This window comes from Xenopus laevis, chromosome 2L (assembly GCF_017654675.1).
Source record: "Xenopus laevis strain J_2021 chromosome 2L, Xenopus_laevis_v10.1, whole genome shotgun sequence".
NCBI classification, from domain to species: domain Eukaryota; kingdom Metazoa; phylum Chordata; class Amphibia; order Anura; family Pipidae; genus Xenopus; species Xenopus laevis.
Genome location: NC_054373.1, coordinates 86,435,864 through 86,458,528, shown reverse-complemented (window position 1 = coordinate 86,458,528; position 22,665 = coordinate 86,435,864). Strand labels below are relative to the sequence as shown.

The following is a 22,665-nucleotide window of genomic DNA, read 5'->3' as shown; positions in this document are numbered from 1 at the left end:
GCATTGGTTTTACACACTGTGATAAATAGGCCCCTTAGTGTCCTGAGCTGTCACACACATACAGAATTTACACATACACGTGTATTTATTAACACTGGTGAAAGAACATCACTGGTGACGTCCATAACCAATTAAATTTTTGCTTTTGTTTTCTAACTTGTAGATGAGTTGTAAGACTAGCTTTACAACTGTTTTTTAACACAAATAAACTGAAATGAGAAAAAAGAATGGCTTGCTAAAGACTGAGTCATATGCTGAGTTGCTAGTTCCTGGTGCTGAATTTGCAATGACCTTATTCTAAATTGTGTCAGTGGTGCCTACTATTGTGGCTAATAACCCTGGTGTCTTATCTTGTATTATCCATTGTTAGAAAATAATTCTGGCAGATGAATAGGCTTATATTTTTTAATATATGCTTATATCTATATATATTTATTGGTAGAGGATTTTTTAATAGAAAGAATATCTTGTTATTATTTGTATTGTGTTCCATTTATCTACAGACAGTCATGGTAATCACTTAGGAGGCACATGACTTTTTGGTTGTTGAGATGACTATGGTTGACTTTGACAGCATGGATTCAAACCAAGTAAGATGTTGCCTTATTTGGGTAAACTTGCTCATATTTCTCTTCTGATGATTTTTGCAATTTAATTTCTATCTTTAAGGATTTAGGATGTGTTAGGAGTTTTTCACAGATAAATGGGGCTTAATACTCAGCATCTTAGGGCTACTGTGCCAGCAGCTTAATTGAATATGCAGACAGCTTATCCAATGAAATGTTGCACTGCATATCACTTCATCCTTCCCTTGTTGGGTATAATGACAGCTGGAGGAAAGGAGCTGCTTCCCTCCAGATGAGTCCTCCCACTTGATGATTCTGGCAGTGAACAGACATGGCAGTGATTCTTTCATGTGAAATGTCAATGCCCTGAGCTCTAGCCCTAGAGCAGTGGTCCCCAACCAGTAGCTCGCGAGCAACATGTTGCTCACCGACCCCTTGGATGTTGCTCCCAGTGGCCTCAAAGCAGGTGCTTATTTTTGAATTCCCAGCTTCAAGGCAAGTTTTGGTTGCATAGAAACCAGGTGTTCTGCCAAATAGAGCCTCCTGTAGGCTACCAGTCCATGAAGGGACTACCAAACAGCCAACAACAACCCTTAATTGACATCCCCATGGAATTTTTCATGCTTGTGTTGCTCTCCAACTCTTTTTTACATTCAAATGTGGCTCACGAGTAAAAAAAGGTTGGGGACCCCTGCCCTAGAGCTTTAAACTTCTAAGTGACTGTTTTGGAAAGGAAATAGAGAGCCATATTAAAAGACATTTAGATTTAATACCCTGCAGAAAAATTCATGTCCACAGTCTTCAAAAACCCCTTCTTTAAGAGGGTCGGAAATGCACAAAACAAAAAGGGGAGGTGTATCTAGTTTATATCTGGTTTTGTTAATTCTGGTCATTATGTGGTTATTATTGTAGCCTATTCAATTGTGATTGTATCCCAGGAATTGCAAAGGATTGTTCAGCTAAAGGAGTTAGTTAATTAATGTTCAGAAAATATGCCTGTATTTACTTGGTCTGAAAAAAATATTTCAATAGCCATTTTAATAATATCTGTATCTGTAATACCTCTTACAAAAACATGTCCTGCCAAATAAGGAGCAAATTAAAATAATGTGTTTCAAGAGACCCAGAAAACAGAATGCAATAAACAAATACTGCTTTCCATTGTAATTAGTATTTACAAATAACTTTAGAGCCATTGGTAATGTTTAATGAATGTATATTGGAAAGTTTCTTAAAACTGCATTATTACTTTCATTATACACAGAAGCATTTATTGTTTCTCCATATCAAGGATTCATTTATCATGTAAAAAATTGACAAGCAAAATAAATGTCATGTTGTTTTTTGTGAAGCTTCAAGAATGCTGTAATCTGAATGATTTTGTTCTGCTAAGACATTCATGTGCAGAATTTTTGTAAACAATACCCTCAAAGCACTTAGCACGGCTGGAATCCATTTCATTGCTGATCCTTTTGTAGGTTGGTAATAGTTCTATAGATGTAGTAGGGTATTAACGGCTGCTCAAGGGTGTATTGCTTCATTCACTGGATATTCTTTAATCTGAGTGAAGGACCATTCTACTCAATACATTTCACATATGGTATTGATTCTTACTTGCTTCGAATTGACTCGTTTTCAAGTTACATTTTTTTGTACCTCCATGGAAGGGAAAAATGCACTAATCCTCCCCAAATCTTAGAAACCCCAATCCCCTTAAACAATGTATGTTTAAAGAAAAAAAGCATCTATCGTTTTGTCATTGCATTATTGATGTGCATCCTAAGGGCAAAGATTTTGAAGATGTAGTTTGTTACTGCATTGTGAAAGCAGGATTATGAGATGTTATTAAATTGCTGCCTGAGAGACTTAATATTATTCACCCTAATTTAATTGTAATAGACCAAAGAGGATTTATATTCGTTGGGACCCCTGTGAACAACACAGGAACGATTTTAATAACACTTCAAAGATAATTATCCATCTAAGAAGAAAAGCAGTCACTGGGTTTATAAGTATTCCCATTTAGCGCTGTGTCATGGATTACAAAATCTTTTAACCCGGGTGACTGAACTAAAAATGACCTTACATTTTATCCCTTGTTAGTCTCGCTGAATTAAGTAGGCATTTGACCAAATTGTAAAATATCTTCAAAATCTTCAAATTCTCTTACCTTAAATTTTTGGGATTTTTTTTCATTCAAGGAATTATATTAGGAACCATTTAATGGAGATCTATCATGCACAGACCTGGATCATCAAGCTAAGGAGCCATGAGTCTACCAGGGTCTAAAGTGCAAATTTTAGAAAAATCTCTGACCCAGTTGCTTTGTTTTCATGCAATCCATGCAGTTTACATAGATTACATATAGTGATGAGCGAATTTTTTTGACAGGCATGAATTGACCCAAAAAAAATAAATCCCAAGACTAAAATGTTGCAGAGACAAAAAATCACATAAGAAAAAATGCCCATTGACTTTAATGCATTTGGACCAAAAAATTGCCATAAAAAACACCCATTCACTTTAATGCATTTGGACAATAAAGTTGCAGAGACAAAAAAAATCACCATAAGAAAAAACGCCCATTGACTTTAATGCATTTGGACCAAAAAGTCGCCATAAGAAAAACGCTAATTGACTTTAATGCATTTGGACCAAAAAGTCACCATAAAAAAACGCCCATTGACTTTAATGCATTTGGAAAAATATTTACGCTCATTGACTTAAATGCATTTTGCAAATTTTTAGCCGTTTCGCAAATTATTTCGCACTTTCGCATTGCCCGTTTTTTCTCCCACACTGGCTATCCTTAGAGATATGAGTGCAAAAGTAAACCATTTTTATTCTATAACATTCATTAATTATTTATATTAATAACTTCACACACTCAAATTGTGTATAAAATCCTGCATCTTGTCTAGAGCTTGGAAAAGCTAGTATACTACACTATTTTTACCAGTAGTCATAAGTTTGCTGAGAACATAAATATAAAACATACATATGGAGCAGTACAGTATGTTTGCAGTTGGAAAACATTGCTATAAATGTAGGGGGTTGAAGTGCAACATGGGCAAAAAAGGCCCAGATTCGTGAGCATGCCACAAAGGCTCATACCTAAGGCAGTAAATTATTTGTGGTGGTGTTAGTCTTCTTCTGTCCAAGCAGTATGCAAAGGGTGGATATATTGACAGGGGAGATGCAATGGAAGGTGCTGTGATAATATGTGGTGTCACTGAAGGCTGGGGAGTTTTGAGAGCAATAGCACATCACTTTTGTCTAGGGGGTGCCCTAAATATAAATTAATCCATAAGCACAAGGCCTCACTATTCCCCTTAATTTGAGGGAGAAAACTGCTCCTTCTTGCAAATGCTTTAGAATAGTATTTTGAATAGTCCAGGATGCAGTATGAATTGTAAAACGAAACCATTCTTCATATACAGTACACTAACTACAGTATGTAGGTATCATCATCATTTATTTATATAGTGCTGTCAATATTGGCAGTGCTTTAGGTATGTATTATAATGTTAACATTTTCAGTTAAGCTAACATATACACTGTTCTTTTTTCAGAAATCTTGTGTAAACTGTTGTTTATTGCCTTGTAATGACATTCTGTTCCTTCCAGTTGTTTTATTGAACTGGAACTGGTGGCATACAACTTGTGTGTTTTGTACATATTTTTTTCTTCTAGTTGTTGAACAGGTTTCCAGGAAAAGTTTTTCTTGTCTTGTAACTTAAAACAGCAGTTTTCTTTCACTCTCTTCAAGAGCACAAAGCAGCTCTTACAAAAGAGTTTTCTAAACAATGCTTTTCAGTTGTGGGAAGTCTGTTTATACAAAGCCTTAGCAACAGTAACTTCATAATTTAGATTTTGCTTCCACTTGTCTTCTTGATTTGTAGTTGCTGTTAGTGTATTTTTATTATTTCAGTACCCCCCATCCAAAATAAATGTTGGCAGTATGGGTCAGCCATTGTGGCCTAGAGGATTATAACTGTAATGAGATAAAAGCAAAACATTTAGGAGATTTTTTATTAAGAAGTGACAAGTTGCAAACTGCAAGAGACAGGCAAGGTACAACACGCTGTGCTCCAAGAATGGAGCATAAAGTGTTGTGGCAATGCCTGTATTCCGCACATGTGCATGCACAGTGGGGAGCACATGAATATCCCCCTGACTTTATCCAGTACATGCAAGGCAGGAGCACAGGAGGACACTAGGCATTAGGGAACACACAAGGGTAGCAAATGGTAATTGTATGAACTCTTAAGTGGTCTAACTTTGTGCCCCTTTGATTTGCTTATTGTGAGCACATTAATAGCAGAATGTCTGCATGATGTTGTAACACACCTTTTTTTATGCATTTGTATGTACAATGCTTGTATGGAAACAGTCCAGTAATGTGGTGAAATATAGTAACATGCACACATAAAAGATGACCACGGTACATACTTGAGGTTCCTAAAGTGATTGAAAACGATTTTCTGTAAAACAGTGTTTTCCACAGTAGGGGCTCAGCCTGAAGGACAGTTAGGGTAAGAACTAGGGAGAACGGCTGGCTATATTTAAAGATCAGCTATGGTAAGATTTGGGATGAATATGTTGCCCTTGTGTTTTGACCTAAATCAGATGCAAGCTTTGACCTGCATCTAGTGAGGGTTGCTTCACTTCTAAAGTGTTCAAAATGCTGTTTCCATCTGATTCACTGGGTGCAAGTCTGGTGTGCCACCCTGGAGCTACTTTCAGGTCCAGGGTGGTTGTAGCACCAGAGTTCCCCAGCACAGATGCTCACCCTTCGGGGCAAATTCACTAAAGTGCGAAGCGGAATGCTAGTGCAAATTCGCCAGCGTGACATAATTTCGTTACTTTGCCGATTTACTAACGGGTGCTGGCGTAAATTCGCTAGCGAAGTGAACCTACTCAAGCGCTACTTCGCACCCTTAAGCCAGGCGAAGTTGCGCTATGGCGAAGGAACGTAACTACGATAATTCACTAATATACGCATTTTACAGAACGTTACCTCTTGCGCCAGACTTACCTTCACCACCTCAGACCAGGCGAAGTGCAATAGAGTAGATAGGGCTTGCTTCAAAAAAAGTAGAAATTTTTTCCAAAAAACGCTGGCGTCTTTTACTTTTTTTCAGGGTGATAGGCTGAAAAAGATTGTAAATTTTTTTGGGGGTATCCTCCTCCCCCCCTACATTTCCTAACATATGGCACCTAAACTATACAGTAGGCACATGTATAGGGCAAAATAACAACTCTATTTTATGCATAAAAGTGCATAAAAAGTGTATAGCTATTTAGGATTGCTGATACTCTAGGCGTTTAAAGAGAGCTTTTGAGCCAAACCTGCTATTAGCGGCCAAAACTATTACTATTTCAGTAACCAATTAAAGAAGACATTGAATGTTAACTGGAAAAGTACCACTCTGAGTAGGTTTACACTGAATAATTTTTTGGGTTTAGATCCCCTTTAATTAATTGTGTCACAATATTCTCTGAGTTGCATTTATTTTACAGCACTTTATTGTCCGTTAATAAAAGAATTATAATTGTGTGCTTATTCTGCACAGACAGTTTTTAAAACGTTTTACAAAAGATGATTTTTCATGCACACCCAAAAAGAAATTTAACATTGGCACACATTCGATAACGCATTAATGTGAAAAAAACAGACATATAATCATTTAATTTTTTAATTAAATCTGCCCTTTACTTGCTGTATTGGTAAAAGCTCTAATTCTTTGTACCCTCTGGTCCTCTTGGGTCTTAGGCCTTGTATGTGGCTGGACCCCTTAAAGCCTTTGCCAGTAACCATGTGTTCCCTGTTTATGAAATATTGACACTACAAAAGGCTTTTCTTTAATTGATAGAGAATTTGCTTTCCAAATCACAGGTGTCAAAGTAACAGAAATCACCTTATGTGCCATTTTCTAAAAATTTTAATTAAAAACAGAGATTATAGCAATGTACTGGAATATATACTAAAAACACATATATATAGTATATACAAGTATACACATATATATAAATACACACACACACACACACACAGAGCTAACGCACATTTTCAGATATATTTTTTGTCAAATGTTTGTGGTTATTATGCATGAAGTATGGTTCTCACTAAATGTGCTGGTTTACCCCTAATAAGGGGCAGGCTAATTGTGAAAAAAATTATGGATAACGGATAATACTGAAAATGTAAAATATATTTATGTAACTTTATATGAATAAACATGCTTTACTTTACAGCTTTACTTTTAAACCAAGCTACTATAACCTGCCTTTAGGAGTTAACCGCTTTCATTGTGATGTCATCATGCATTATGCTTTTGCAAGCTGAGCTGAGCTTCTATTGTGATGACACCTTGCTTTTATATTCTGTGTGGTCTCACATACACACACACTACTGGTAAACCATCAGTAGGAAAGTGCAAGAGCGAGAATGAAGCTACTTGTTCTTTCACTCATCTTCATTTTTCATATTTATTTGTCTGAGAACTCAATACTTGAAAGTGAGTAAATGTAGATAATGCAACATAGATAATGAATAGTCTTAGATGTATAAAAGAGTGAAATTAGAGCTCATCACAGGAAAACTCCCCACACTCTATTAATTTCTATGGGATTTTTAGAGGTATATTTATCAATGGGTGGAAGTTAGAGCTCATGATTTGATACAATTTTCACATACTAATCTGCCACATGCAACAAATAACATAAATAACACAAACTAATTGATACTAGTTAAAATCAAGATACTGTGCAACAAAGTTCTTAACTTCCTTTTTCAATTGCTATGACATTCATGTTGCTATCTAAGTTACACAATGTATCGTCCTATTGAAAAGAGGTGGAAGGTCTGCGCTGGGGCTCTCTCAGTCTTAAACATACACGTATCATTACATAGTATAACATCCCAATAAACTAGAATTAAAAAATTTTTTAAAAAATAAAAATCTTACAGTTGTTACCCGCCTGCTACGGCTATGTAATTAACCCACTGAATGAAACTATCAACCTTTAAATATTGTCAAATCCCTCCTGTATTGCGTGACATCCCCCGGCCATTAATGAAGGAAAAAATACACTAACCATCCCCTAAGCACATTATGGTGGCTATGTTGAATATTTACCCGATCAATAAATTAACCCTTTCAGTGCCACTAGCTAACAACCCACACCCCAACCCTTAAAAGATCCTCAAAAATTAACATCCAAAATAAAAAGTGCTATAGAAAAAATACAAAATATACAATAAATTACTATTAGGCTATGAAGAACATGTGCATAAAAATAAAAAAACCAGAGAGTAAATATTATATTTTAAATCACCGTGTCACTAAACAAAATATGTATAAATCCCAATAAAAGCCCAACAAAAGTCACTATAGAATCGTCCATAGAGTGACAAGTGTGAGAATCCTGGGGGTATCTGGTTGATAGTCACTTCAGTGTAGTGTTAAAGATCACATCCATCAATCACCAGCGAGGTGAGGTTGAATAATAGTCCACATACGGCTCATACTGCGGGGACCCGCACCTGAGGGTGTGCGGCGCTTTGTATTTTCGAGCCGCGGAAGCGCGTGACGCTGAGTGATCGGGTCCTTATGGATACGGTGAGGTGAGCCTTATGTGAAGTGGAGTCGGTTAACGCCTATGATAATGGCACCTGAGAGCGATACTCCCCGGTTTCAGTATGAGCCGTATGTGAACTTCAACCTCACCTCGCTGGTGATTGATGGATGTGATCTTTAACACTACACTGAAGTGACTATCAACCAGATACCCCCAGGATTCTCACACTTGTCACTCTATGGACGATTCTATAGTGACTTTTGTAGGGCTTTTATTGGGATTTATACATATTTTGTTTAGTGACACGGTGATTTAAAATATAATATTTACTCTCTGGTTTTTTTATTTTTATGCACATGTTCTTCATAGCCTAATAGTAATTTATTGTATATTTTGTATTTTTTCTATAGCACTTTTTATTTTGGATGTTAATTTTTGAGGATCTTTTAAGGGTTGGGGTTTGGGTTGTTAGCTAGTGGCACTGAAAGGGTTAATTTATTGATCGGGTAAATATTCAACATAGCCACCATAATGTGCTTAGGGGATGGTTAGTGTATTTTTTCCTTCATTAATGGCCGGGGGATGTCACGCAATACAGGAGGGATTTAACAATATTTAAAGGTTGATAGTTTCATTCAGTGGGTTAATTACATAGCCGTAGCAGGCGGGTAACAACTGTAAGATTTTTAACTAAAAAAATTTTTTTACATTTTTTTAATTCTAGTTTATTGGGATGTTATACTATGTAATGATACGTGTATGTTTAAGACTGAGAGAGCCCCAGCGCAGACCTTCCACCTCTTTTCAATAGGACGATACATTGTGTAACTTAGATAGCAACATGAATGTCATAGCAATTGAAAAAGGAAGTTAAGAACTTTGTTGCACAGTATCTTGATTTTAACTAGTATCAATTAGTTTGTGTTATTTATGTTATTTGTTGCATGTGGCAGATTAGTATGTGAAAATTGTATAACATTTGACAACTTAGCAGTAGTCGATTTCTGATGATGAGGTGTATACGTCATTTTCAAGTTGGATTGTTTCCCGCCAACCTGGGTATTTAATGCGTGTGTATTATGTATTGTGTACTTTGAAAAAGGCCTCGGAGGAGGCCGAAACGTTAGCCCTTTACAATAAAAACTTTTATTCATTTTTAAGACCTGTGAGTGCGGATCTTGCTTGTATGTTGGAAATTTCGTTTTTTGATACTGCACCCAGGCAACTGTAACCTGCTGTCGAGAGTGCCGGCTTTGGGATGGAATATATATGTGTGTGTGTGTGTGTGTGTGTGTGTGTGTGTGTGTGTGTGTGTGTGTGTGTGTGTGTGTGTGTGTGTGTGTGTGTGTGTGTGTGTGTGTGTGTGTGTGTGTGTGTGTGTGTGTGTGTGTGTGTGTGTGTGTGTGTGTGTGTGTGTGTGTGTTGGTTTATTTGCCAGTTTTACAGCTTTGCTTTTAAAGGAAAACTATACCCCCAAAATGAACACTTAAGCAACAGTTCATATCATATTAAGTGGCATATTAAAGAATCTTACCAAACTGGAATATATATTTAAGTAAATCTTGCCCTTTTACATCTCTTGCCTTGAGCCACCATTTCGTGATGGTCTCTGTGCTGTTTCAGAGATCACCTTACCAGAAATACTTCAACTCTAACTGTAACAGGAAGAAGGGTGGAAGCAAAAGACACAACTCTGTCTGTTAATTGGCTCATGTGACCTAACATGTATGGTTTGTTGGTATGTTTGTGAGTACAGTGAATCCTACGATCCCAGGGGGCGGCCCTTATTTTTTTTAAATGGCAATTTTCTATTTATGATTACCCAATGGCACATACTACTAGAAAAGTATATTATTATGAAAATGGTTTATATACACGAAGCAGGATTTTACATATGAGCTGTTTTATGCAATATCTTTTTATAGAGACCTACATTGTTTGGGGGGTATAGTTTTCCTTTAAACCAAGCTTACTTTTTAACCTGCCTTGGGAGTTAACTGCTTCCATTATGATGTCATCATGCATTATGCTTTTGCAAGCTGAGCTGAGCTTCTATTGTGATGTCACCTTGATATTATATTCTGTGTGATCTTTCATACACACACAACTGGTAAACCATCAGTTGGAAGGTGCAAGAGCGAGAATGAAGCTACTTGTTCTTTCTCTCATCATCATTTTTTATATTTCTTTGTCTGAGAACTCAATACTTGAAAGTGAGTATCTTTGGTAAATATAGACAATGCAAGGTAGATAATTTATAGTCTTAGGGGCAGGTTTATAAAAGAGTAAAATTAGAGCTCAGGAAAAGAACACCCCGGCACATCATGGGTAATGCTAGTAGGAAAAGCCTTGCTTGTTTATTGCGGATGCATCCGCAATAAACGAGCAAGGCTTTTCCTGCTAGCATTACCCATGATGCGCCGGTGTGTTCTTTTCCTACGTTGTATTTGAGGCTGCCAATTCCTCTATCACCGAGCACCTGGGCTGAGCTTCTATTGTGATGTCATCCTGACATTATCTTTTATGTGGTATCTTATCCACATTCTACTGATAAACCATCAGTAGAAAGGTGCAAGAGCGAGAATGAAGCTACTTGTTCTTTCTTTCATCTTTGTTTTTTTTATTTCTTTGTCTGAGAACTCAATACTTGAAAGTGGGTATCTGTGGTAACAGTAGATAATACAGAGTCTAAGTACTGTGATATATAGTGTTTACGTTTTAACAGGGTGCATTTTTAATATTAACAGTAATAATTAAATTCTGAGAGAGGGGTGATTCCCATTCATTTTAAATAGGGGAAATTTGTGCTACACAACTTTCCATGTGCCATTTTATGACATATAATGGAGGTGCAGTGGGTAATGTGCACCAGAAATGTACAAAACTATGGGTGTACACTAGGAAATGTGCCACTCTGGGGATACATTTCACAGCGAGCGTGAGAATTAAACTAAATTTGTTAGTAATAATTATTCGATGATAGATTAGTCATTGATTTAGAAAAGAAAGCTGTAAATATTGTAGCTGCTTGATAATCTTATATTGATAGAGGTAATTTAGATGAACCTGTCTTGTATGAATCTGTAAATGAAAAGCAGATTACACAATATATATTATATAAGCAATACATGGTTTGTAATTTTAGCATTTCTTTGTGTTCAACAGATTGTGGAATCCGACCACTGGCTAGAAGTCATCATCGTGTCCGACGTGTGACCAAAGGAGCTAATGCACTACCAGGGAATTGGCCATGGATAGTGAGCATCCAGATGCCAATAGATTCAACTTATATGCATGTCTGTGGAGGGACTATCCTGAATCATCATTGGGTTATGACTGCAGCTCACTGCCTTTACAAATATCAGAGGTAAGATCATTTTATAGTATCAGTAAAATTTGAGCAAGTAGTGCAGCCGACCTTCTGGGAATAGACTCATAATGGCCATGTAAGCAGGGATTATAATATTTAATTTTTATATATTTACAAATATATACAATATAGATAGTTGTAAGAGGCAACCATTAAGCAGGTGAGCATTTGCTAAAATATACACTTTGACAACTTTTTTTAACCTTTTATGATAAAACATCTATACAATTCTGTAATGGAGACATAAGCCACGTTGGGCTGTGAAATTTATATGATATACTTTTCTCTTGTTTTAGCAGTCCGCAGTCATTGGCCAGAATTGTATTTGGGTCATTCAACATATCAGAGCTGGGGCCAGAGACCCAAATTCGAAAGATAAAAGAAATGATACGACATGAGCAGTTCAACAAAGAGGAAAAAAAATATGATATAGCGCTGATCAGTTTAGATAAACCTGTAGCATACAGTGACTACATACAGCCAGCCTGTTTACCTCAGGAAGCCTCTGATATTACAAGGATGAATGACTGCTACATTGCTGGTTGGGGCATGGTAAATGGCTTCTGTAAGTTTTTACTATTTTTCTTCATAATACATAGTTTCCTACTTCAAATGACACATTTATCAATAGAATTGTTTTTAAAGGTAAAATAAAATTTTTATTTCTAATAGGGATGTACCAAATCCTTTATTTTGGATTCGGCCCGAACCCCCGAATCCTTTGCGAAAGATTCGGCCGAATACCGAACCGAGCATATGCAAATTAGGGGTGGGAAGGGGAAAACATTTTTACTTCCTTGTTTTGTGACAAAAAGTCACACGATTTCCCTCCCGCCCCTAATCTGCATATACAAATTCGGTTTCGGTTCGGCCAGGCAGAAGGATTCGGCCAAATCCGAATCCTGCTGGAAAAGGCCGAATCCTTGTCGAATCCCGAACCGAATCCTGGATTCGGTGCATCCCTAATTTCTAATAACTTTTCTATTGGCTTTGCTTTACTAATTACAGCCACTATGCTTAATTTCTTACTCAGATTCATGTCTTAGCTGTTTACACAATTTTATAATACAGCAATAATAATATAATTATATTAATAATAATAATATTAATAATTATATAATTCTATAATACAATTTTATAGTTGAACAAGAAAATACTAGGAAAATAGCTGACCAACAGTGTCAGATATTGATTATGTGACCTTGTTTCTAAATTTTTAGTTAGAATCCTGGCCGAATCCTGGATTCGGTGCATTCCTAATTTCTAATAACTTTTCTATTGGCTTTGCTTTACTAATTACAGCCACTATGCTTAATTTCTTACTTCTTATGATTTTATAATATCATTTTATAGTTGAACAAGAAAATACTAGGAAAATAGCTGACCAACAGTGTCAGATATTGATTATGTGACCTTGTTTCAAATTTTTTAGTTAGAATACGAACAGATGCCCTGCAGGAGGCCAGCACGGAATTGATTCCTAACAGCCGTTGCAATCAAAGAAACTGGTACGAAGGCCTGATAAAAGAATACAACCTGTGTGCAGGCTACGAACAAGGTGGTCCTGATACCTGTGAGGTAAGTGTTAGACTTTTAATGTGAGGGAGGTTCTCCCAGTTGGCCCCTTTTAATAACTGTTTTTGGTTGTCCCATAGATTTTCTGTATCTTTTTAAAACAGCACTACTAATTTCAACAGCACTACACATAACACCCTTTAGGGCTCAATTAAAAGTAAAGAAACCTGTTAATATAATAACTAATATAAGTCAGGTTCCTTTAAAAGGAACATTAAATTGCTACAAATTATTATTTTATGATTCAGGAAGCCATTTAAGTTTAAATATCAGCTTTCTCAGTTGGGCTTTTGTTTAGTATCTTCAATCAGCTTAATCCCCGTTTCCTACAAAGAAAGTGACCCCAATAAATTACAGTCCCTATACAAAAGCCCCATAAATAATGTTTTATGGGGTCTTCCAACCAGGTTTAGTACGTATTAAATTATGCTATTGTTTGTTCTTGAAATAACTACAATATTGGTTAAAAAAAAAATAAACCAAAATTTAAACATGATAAAAAAAGGTTAGATTGTGGGACGACATTATGCATTTTAGAGATTGTAAAATTTTATAGGAAACAATAAAATGATAAAAAATATCACTGACACTTTTAAGATCTAATATTTTATTTTTGCTTTCAGGGAGACAGTGGTGGACCATTAATGTGTAAAAGGAAGCAAGCTAAAACCTATTTTGTAGTTGGAATAGCAAGCTGGGGTGGATTATGTGGTCACTGGCACAGGAATGGAGTATTTACCTCTACTCAGTATTTCAAAGAGTGGATCCTTGACAAGATCAAAAACAGAAAAAGTGAGAGATCCCCCACATATATGAAAAGGACCTCAATGATGATCCATGAGAGGAGTGCCAAATCCATAGCCTTCAACAGAGAGAAGTCAGCTAAACTTACATCTATGGAAATTACATCTGGGATGAATATTGAGGATAGTACACAATTCCCACCATTGGGAATGGCTTCTGCTGTCGAAAAGTTTTCAAACTATGGCAATCCATCAATGAAAATGACCTCCCCTGTGCTAGATCAAGAGGACAGAAGATCAAAATTTAGAGAAATTAACTCTTCTATAATGATAGATACTAAGAGCATGGAATCCTCCCCTGAAGAAATGATCTCATTAGAATTTGAAGAAATGGGCGCAGTTGTTGCAGGCACCAGCTCTATTCATGCATTTATGACAACTGGACAACTCCATGCTTACTTTCGGCATATAATTTACAAATACTTGCCTCTACTACTATTATGCTTACTGTTTTAGAATTCTTTATATATTTTTTAAAAAAATTGTTTTATTGACGTATTCATTTTATGTTATAAGAAATTATTTTTATAGCAAAACAAACCAATATATATATATATATTTTTATATGAAACATAAAATACTATACAAGTTATTTTTATAATAAAAATAAAATCTTAAACATTAAATGTATTTCTGCGTTTCAGTTTGTTTTTAAACCTATTCCATATAAAGGTATTTTACAAATCTCCAAAGCTTCCAGTAGGTTCTCAGAAAATCACTACTTCCAGGCAGACCATAACAGTTTCAATTTATACAGTTTTTGTCAACTACTACTATAGTATGTATCTAATTTTAAAAGAAGATTGATATTTTCTCTGTACAGGTCTGGGATCCGTTATTTGGAAACCCGTTCCAGAAAGTTCCGAATTACGGAAAGGCCCACTCCCATAGACTCCATTATAATGAAATAATCCAAATTTTTAAAAATGATTTCCTTTATAATAAAACGATACCTTGTATTTGATCCAAACTAAGATATAATTAATCCTTATTGGAAGCAAACTCCAGCTTATTGGGTTTATTAAATGTATACATGATTTCCTAGTAGACATAAGGTGTGAAGATACAAATTAAGGAAAGATCCATTATCCAGAAAACCCCAGGTCCCAGGCATTCTGGATAATAGGTCCCATACCTGTAATAGTAAAACAGCACCTAGTACTTAAGGGTAACTATGCTGCATGAATCCATATTGGTAGCAAAGCAATCCTTTTGGATTAATTTAATATTTAAATGGTTTTAGCACACCTTAGGTCTGGTGATACAAATAATGATCCATAATCCAGAAAATCACAGGACTCGAGCATTCTGGATAATAGATCCTATACTTGTGTAGGGATGTGAAAATTTAGACACCCTTACACATTATTGACAAGCACATCCCTAGTAATATGGACGACTAAGTGGGTCCTTATGGGGGGACCTTGTGCTTAGTTCTCACAGTGTACACCAGATGGCACTGTGCAGTAGTATAAAGTATAGTATAAAATAGCCCAACCAAGCAGGCTGGAAGGGAATGGGTATTGTGATCCTAGGAGCATTGGCCCTAGTAAATAGATTAGCATACTCTGTCATAGATCACTCAAGGAGTGATAGCTTAGGTAGTTGAGCAGCTCAAAGCTCCGACAAGGAGAAATTAGAGGGATTAAGATCCCTGGTACTAATAGCCCAGAAGTAGGGACAAAGTGTTGAGACTTGGGATGATAGGAATTGCCCTAGATGCCAACTAAAGAGATCCTGAAAGCTGGCTGTACCTTTCACATTACTGCTACCTCTGCTGACATGAACCCTTGCCTGTAGGGATCCAGCCCAATGCATGGTGCTGTGAGTATTTGCTTCCTTTATACTACTTGTTCTGTGCTCTGAATACTCCTTTGTGGATCTGTGCTATATTGTTAATAAATATACTGGTTAAGCATTAAAGAACTACTGGCACCCATTTATTGTGTGATTCACCTGGTTACAGTTGCACTACACCCTGCCTCCACCCTGCTGTGAGGGCTTACCCCTGAGAGAGAGGGCCTCATTTGTGGTATTACCCCACACTGAAAGTAGCTAACACTGACCAGAGTAAAGTCAGTTTACTATAGCGCTACACTTGCGCTTACACAATGCAATGTTTGGTTCACATAAAGTGACCTTCCTCAATTTCTAACCAGCACCCAGACAATTTATCTGTATAGGCATGTTCTTCACTGTCTTTTATATTATTTCTGTCTATCTGTCTGTCTCTCTTTCTATATATAAAGGAACTTAAGGACCTGCACTAAATTAATAGAGAGCTGCCTGTTTTCAGCATTGCTGTATTCATAAGGGATGAGCTAGGGGAGGCACATATTGCCCCCCCATCTAACCTCCCTTATGGTGTAAAGCTGGCCATAGATATTCAGGTTTTTTCTTATACGACAAATTTTTGGATATTGATAGATTGCTTCAATGCCACAATTCAGATTTAAGCAAGAAAAAGATGTTCTTGCTTAAATCTGCCCATTAAATGACAGACAGCAATCTTACGAAACTTATGTCCCAGAAATAGTAGTGACAGTCACATGGCTATTGGCAGAGAGGCAATACAAGCAAAGATATTATCGTTGCCTGACAGAAATTTTCTAACCTGTCCGATCGACTAAAAGATGAGCCCACAGAAGGTCCAAAAATTGTACACTGCGTCTATGGCCAGCTTAAGTTAGGGAGTTCTGACAGGTGACAGAATCTACAGCGTATGGTTTGAATGCTGGAGTATGACAATTTTGCAGTCTATTGATTAATAAACCCCATAATCTGTGGAAATTAAATTCTGCCAATACAGCCTCTGAAACATTGATTAAATAAGCAGCGCCGCCATCACAAATCATGGGGCCCAGTAAAACAAAATCATCTGGGCTCCCTAGGGGTCCTAATGGTTAATAAACAAACACACAGTGGTGGCCAGGGCCTCTATTTGTTTGAAAACTATATATATATATATATATATATATATATATATATATATATATATATATATATATATATTGAAAAATTATATTCACATAAGGCTGTAAAAGATGCAGAACAGGGCCAAATCAGTGACATTTTTGATATTGCTATGCGTCGCTCATGCTGTCAATGCCAATCTTATCAGGGTTTAATTACAAGCACAATTACCATGTTATTTTCCATACTGCAGCGATTCTTCATTGAATTCCAGCACTCGCCAGGGAGAGTTCTGAAATTGCGGCCGCTACATTAAAATTAGCCAAATTGTGAATTTTTTCAACTGATAAAAAATAAATTAGGTATATCTTTTCATAAGATGATGAGCCATAATTACTATCTAACCATCCAGCAAAGAAAACTAGTTATCTCTCTGCTAATACAGATGTCATTTTTACCCTACCCACACATGCTCCACTGCAACTTTCTTCTCCTCACATGTCATTATCTCCAGTGTTCCCCAGTCACCTCCACCCCCCCATGCCATTCTCTTCCCCAGTCTCCACTCCTTATTTGGATTTTTTACACTGACAACCCTGCAAATTCTTTACTCTACAAAGCTTTCCATTCTGCTTGTTTTCTTCATAAGTCCCGGTTGAGCCGCATGGGGATTGGACACACTCAAAGCTGAAGTTTGAACTTCCTCCCCAGCCTAGCCAATCCCAATGCAGCTCCACCAGGACTTAACTACTTCTGAAAAAATGAACAATATAGAGATCTGTGCAGAGAAACAAAGATGCAGGGACTACAGATGGGATGGGAGGGTGTCCCATCCCGAGTCTGTAGCTCATGACAGGTGTGTGTGTGTGGGGGGGGGGCAGACCCAGACCCAGGATAAATGAGAACACCTAGCCCCCCCTTTAAGGAACCATAACCCACCTGGTCTGGAAGAACTGTCCCCCCTGTTCCGTCCTGATGGCTGATCTAAAAACAAGCCTTCAAACTGTTCCTAATCTACAACTCCCAGCATCCCCTGTCTTTTGCCTCTACAGATAATACTGAACTACTTCTCGCCTATGCATATAATATGTATTGTGTCTGTGACACTGTTAAAATTATAATATAATTAGAAAGCTCTCTTCCTTGGCAGGAGAAAAAAAACAGAGAAAATGTATTGAGTGAGCATTGACACCAATGCATTTGGCACAAGAAATAAAAATTGACTTAAATGCCATTTTGCTAAATTTCCCACAGTTTTGCAAATTTATCAGAAAAGCGAAATGGGGCAATTAAACTCGTGTCTGTAACCAGCAGAAAACAGTGGTGCTCAGCAGCCTTTGCTCCATCATTTGCTTTCTACAGGAGCTAAGTCAATATGTAAATACCTCCTCTTTCATTTTGTAATGAATGAACTGTCATGAAAACATGTACAGATAAAAGTAAAGCTGCAACCCTTTCAGCGACCAGCTGTTCTCTTTTTTTTTTTTTTAATTTAAACAGGGCAGTTTGGGTAACATACATCATCCTCTACAACAGAACTGTATAAAGGGAGATGCAGGCCATATGCAGTGCTTCAAGTGATTATCATCTCCCTTAGCCAACCAAATGCTCCATCAACATTAATGATGAGATTACCAATTTTGTATTATGTGTTCCACAAATATATGATGTATTGGAAAACAGGTCTACGACAAGTCTCAAAGTGTTTCTATTAGGGTCAGAAAATGAATCCATTAAAATGAATCCATCCTCGTGGATTGTCTAACTGATTAAAATTAAGGGAACACAATCTAAGTGGAAAAAATGTACCTGGACATATAAGAGGTGTTGAGTGTACATGTGTCCTATGTTGAGTGTAATCAATGCTAATGGGCAGGGGTGTAACTATAGAGGAAGCAGACCCTGCAGCTGCCGGGGGCTCAGGAGGTATAGGGGCCCCATGAACCCACATTTATATACAGTTTCAATAAATATTGGTAAAACAAGTCAACCTCTAAACATTTTGGGGGCCTGAAAAATAACACTGCTAATGGGTCAGTGGAATATAGTTCTGTCTCTCACAAAGGCATTATAGTGGCACAGAGGTATCTATATTGGGAATAGCTGCTGAATTCTACCTTTCTGAGCTAGATATTAACATGAGATATTTTTATTAGTAAAATCAAACCCTCAGCATAACTCAGGTCCCAGCAGTGGCGGAACTACCGGGGGAGCAGGGGGTGCGAGCAGGCCAGGGCACGCACCCCCTCAGGGCCCCCCGGCAGCTCACGCGCCACTGACAAATGCGGCCAAATGCGGCCGTACGGAGGGGGCGGGGCCCAGCTGCGCGTCACGCACCAGGGCCCGCCCCCCTCTAGCGATGCTACTGGGTCCCAGGTAGCTGTTAAATGATAGTAGAGGTATGGGATCTATTAAATAAAATGCTCAGGACTTGGCATATATCGGATATTGTCTTTTCATAATTTGGATCTCCATAATTTGTCTACTAAACCCCAAACAGGATTGTTTTAATTCCAATAAGAATCAATTATATTTTAGTTAGGATCAAGTATACGGTACTGTTTTATTATTACAGAGTAAATGGGAATAACTTTTAACAGTTTGAGTTATTTGATTAAAAATAGAGTTTAGGAAGATGGCCTTCCTGTAATTCGGATCTTTCTGGATAATGGGTTTGCAGATAATGGATTCTTCCATACCTGTATATATTTATTTGTAGGATGTAAAAAATGAAGGGTAAATACACTGATCTGCACAACCATAAAGAATGGAAAGAAAAACAAAATCTACTTGTTGATAATCATATCGAATGTATCTTATTGAGTAAATTTGATCCCATCGCAACACAAAAAAAATACAGAACACCCTATTGTTGTATTTAAATCTCAGCTCTAATGACATTTTATAAATGTTCCTTGTGTATATGTTATTTCCTCGTGCTTTTGATACAGTGAGGAGAGAACGTGTAGCTAACACAGCACAGTTGTACAAAGAGAAGGCAGAGAAAGGAGGTGCGGGGAGGGCACAATCTCCAGTGCGCGTGGCGAGGGTAAACCAGCGAGAAACAAAAGAAGGAAAAACAAAAACGCTGTGAAGCTTGTAATTCCCAGCAGATGTCATTGTTGCTCCATGTCCCCATTATTTCCAGTAGGCGTCACTATTGTGCCGGCTTCCCTGCATGACTGGCAGGGGGCGCTGCGTTGCGCGGTCTCTATGTACCATATGACGTCAGTCCTGATACAGTGAGCCAGCCTGATACTCCGCTCCACTCTGCAACTTTCCCGTGCTGAAGCAGGCTGGAATAAGGAGGGAGGGGGCGGGGGGACAGTAGCAGGCTGGAATAGTTAGGGGGTGACGAACAGGTAGAAGCCGAGGGGGGAGAGCTGAGACAGTTTTGGGGGAAAGGGGCAGGATGCACCCCCAGCTGGCGCTGTTGCTCCTGGCTGCCCCCCTGTGTTTCCCCCTGGAGACTGAGACTCCCACAGGTCAGTAACAGTTTGTTATTGTTCCAAGCACTCCCTCCCATAACTTCCCTCCTTCCCCTGTCACTTACTGCCCTTCTTTTTTCTGCCTTTAGCACTTGTTTTGCACTTCCCTGCCCTGGCACCCCCGGCTGTGCCCTCCTCTTTCCCACTCCCTGCTTTCACTTTGTATGTGCCCTAATAGCCAGCCTGGCACCCAGTCTCCCCTCTTAGCACCCTTCTCTACCTTCCCTGCTTCTGGATGATTTCTCCGCTCACTCATTCTCCCATTCTTGCTACTTTGTCCTGTTGTGCTGTAGGGCCGCCCGCACTTATGCGAGAACTACATCTCCCATCATCCTTTGCCTAATAAAGGACTCCGGCTCGTGTAGTTCACTAGTAGCAAAAATGAGTTGCAGGTAGCGAATCGAGCCCAGCCAAGATGCAGTTGCCATTCCAGATTGTTTTTTGTGTCTGTTCTGTAAAAGATCATTTTGCTTTTTTGCCCCAGTCTGTACATGTTACCTCTTAACCCCTTCCTACTTCTTGCATGTCTTCCACTGATAATTATTCACCCCCATACCAGTTACATGTCCCTATATCTATGTTATGATCATTATTAGTATTGTCATTATTAGTCTTCCTTTGTATAAACTGACCTGTGCCCACCCAGATGTATGTTTTTATCTATTCCCCCCTGTCCGTTTGAATATAGGAAAATACTGTACCCCCCTCTTTTCATCATTTGCACTCTGTGCATTACAGTTCAATGCCCACTGTGTTTCATTGGTTTTCATCATCTCCATATTTCTTTTATTTTTGTTAAACTGTTTTGTATTGAGTTATTCAATCAGAAGCCGTAGGCAAGATAGCACTGTATGTGCCTGTTCCCTGTTTCTCGGCATATCCACACTGAATTCAGTTTGGGGGGGGGGGGGTGAGTTATGCTCTAACCCCTGGCTCCCCATTTGGATTGATCTATGTAAGGATTTCATCTCTGTTCATAACCCCCACTGTGCCCACTGTCTATTTGCCCACTGTTTCTTCTGCCCCTTCCTTCTTCCCCCCCTAACACCAGGGTAGCCTTTTCTGCTCATCTGCACCTTTAGTTCCCTAAGCCCTTCCTTCCTTGTTATTTACACATTAACAGTCCCCACTTTGATCCTTACACAGGAGGAGGGTTACCACTCATTGTATATTAGTAACCATTTACAGAGGACCCATAAACTTCCATTTCTGCCGCATTTGCAGCTGTATGTGTGAATAGCTGTAAATATGGCATTAGCAATTAACAAACATTCATTTATTAGCTGCAGCTCGCTTAATTATTTACAAGGCTCGTTTCAAAAACACTTTTTTTGCTGACATAGTGATATATTTATTAAGGCATAATGACCTAAAGGGAACTGTTTTATGGTGAACAAGACTCATTTTATATGGAGTAAAATGAGTTATATGTTGGCCAGGGTGTGTACCTTCAGCTATATTTAATTTGGCAAAATAATCGGCTGTTGCCTTCTGTTCTGCTGTAATATTTTTTCTATTAGGTTACAGTGTAATCCAATTTCAATCTATGTTTTTATTCTTCTGTTTTTGTTTATATCCACGTATCTTTGCACCAGGTGCCTCTACTAAATATAATAGACAGTGGAAGTCAAAGTACTCATTGGGGAATTTTCAGATCAGCCATTTATTATTGCACAGATCAATATGTTTTTGTCTAACTCAGGATAACACAGAAGCACAGATAAGATGAACTGACTGGGTTTACCAATATCTATTGCAATTTTCATGTTCAAGTTTAACATGTCAACATATGTTGTGGCATACAATGTATATGAATATATCTATATAAATACATAGATTCCCACAGATTCCATTTTATCCAAATAATACAAATTTTTAAAACTGATTTCCTTTTTCCCCGTAACAATAAAACAGTACTTGTACTTGACCCAAACTAAAATATAATTAATCCTTATTGGATGCAAAACCAGCCTATTGGACTTATTTAATGTTTACATGATTTTCTAGTAGACTTAAGGTCTACTTATGAAGATCCAAATTCCCTTTTCCGGAAAACCCCAGGTTAGCCAGCATTCTGGATAACGGGTCCCATACCTGTGTGTGTGTGTGTGTGTGTATATATATATATATATATATATATATATATATATATATATATATATATATATATATATATATATATATATATATATATCATTAATTATGCACAACTTCGCATAAGTCACATACTTAAGTATATACAGTATTGGGGCATACATTATCCCTTTTGAGTGTTAAAGGATTTATTGATGCCAGTCCAAAAAAAACACAGACATTATTTCTGTTGACCAGCCTCCTTTTCTTCTCTTTAAAGACATCAAAGTCCA

At 37.6% G+C, this 22,665-nt stretch overlaps 2 protein-coding genes across 8 annotated transcripts in view; both read left to right on the top strand.

The window, feature by feature from the left end:
* The window catches only part of XB5892359.L (provisional ortholog of acrosin L homeolog), a 30,332-nt gene extending 15,815 nt beyond the window's left edge, over positions 1 to 14,517 (top strand). Inside the window, exons 2-5 of the mRNA NM_001096086.1 lie at positions 11,316 to 11,517; positions 11,817 to 12,085; positions 12,953 to 13,098; positions 13,719 to 14,517. Of these exons, the coding sequence (NP_001089555.1) occupies positions 11,316 to 11,517; positions 11,817 to 12,085; positions 12,953 to 13,098; positions 13,719 to 14,354 (1,253 nt within the window). The 3' untranslated portion in view covers positions 14,355 to 14,517. The remainder of the gene's footprint in view (positions 1 to 11,315; positions 11,518 to 11,816; positions 12,086 to 12,952; positions 13,099 to 13,718) is intronic.
* A 5,609-nt stretch (positions 14,518 to 20,126) lies between these two features.
* The window catches only part of LOC108708221 (receptor-type tyrosine-protein phosphatase U-like), an 88,074-nt gene continuing 85,535 nt past the window's right edge, over positions 20,127 to 22,665 (top strand). For 3 of the 7 annotated variants that reach the window (XM_041582133.1, XM_041582132.1, XM_041582131.1), the window contains exon 1: positions 20,128 to 20,296. In XM_041582133.1, coding sequence (XP_041438067.1) covers positions 20,224 to 20,296 — 73 coding nt within the window. In that variant the 5' untranslated portion in view covers positions 20,128 to 20,223. Of the gene's footprint in view, positions 20,297 to 22,665 lie in introns of all 7 variants that reach the window. The other 4 variants (XM_041582136.1, XM_041582135.1, XM_041582134.1 and 1 more) reach the window with 2 other exon arrangements.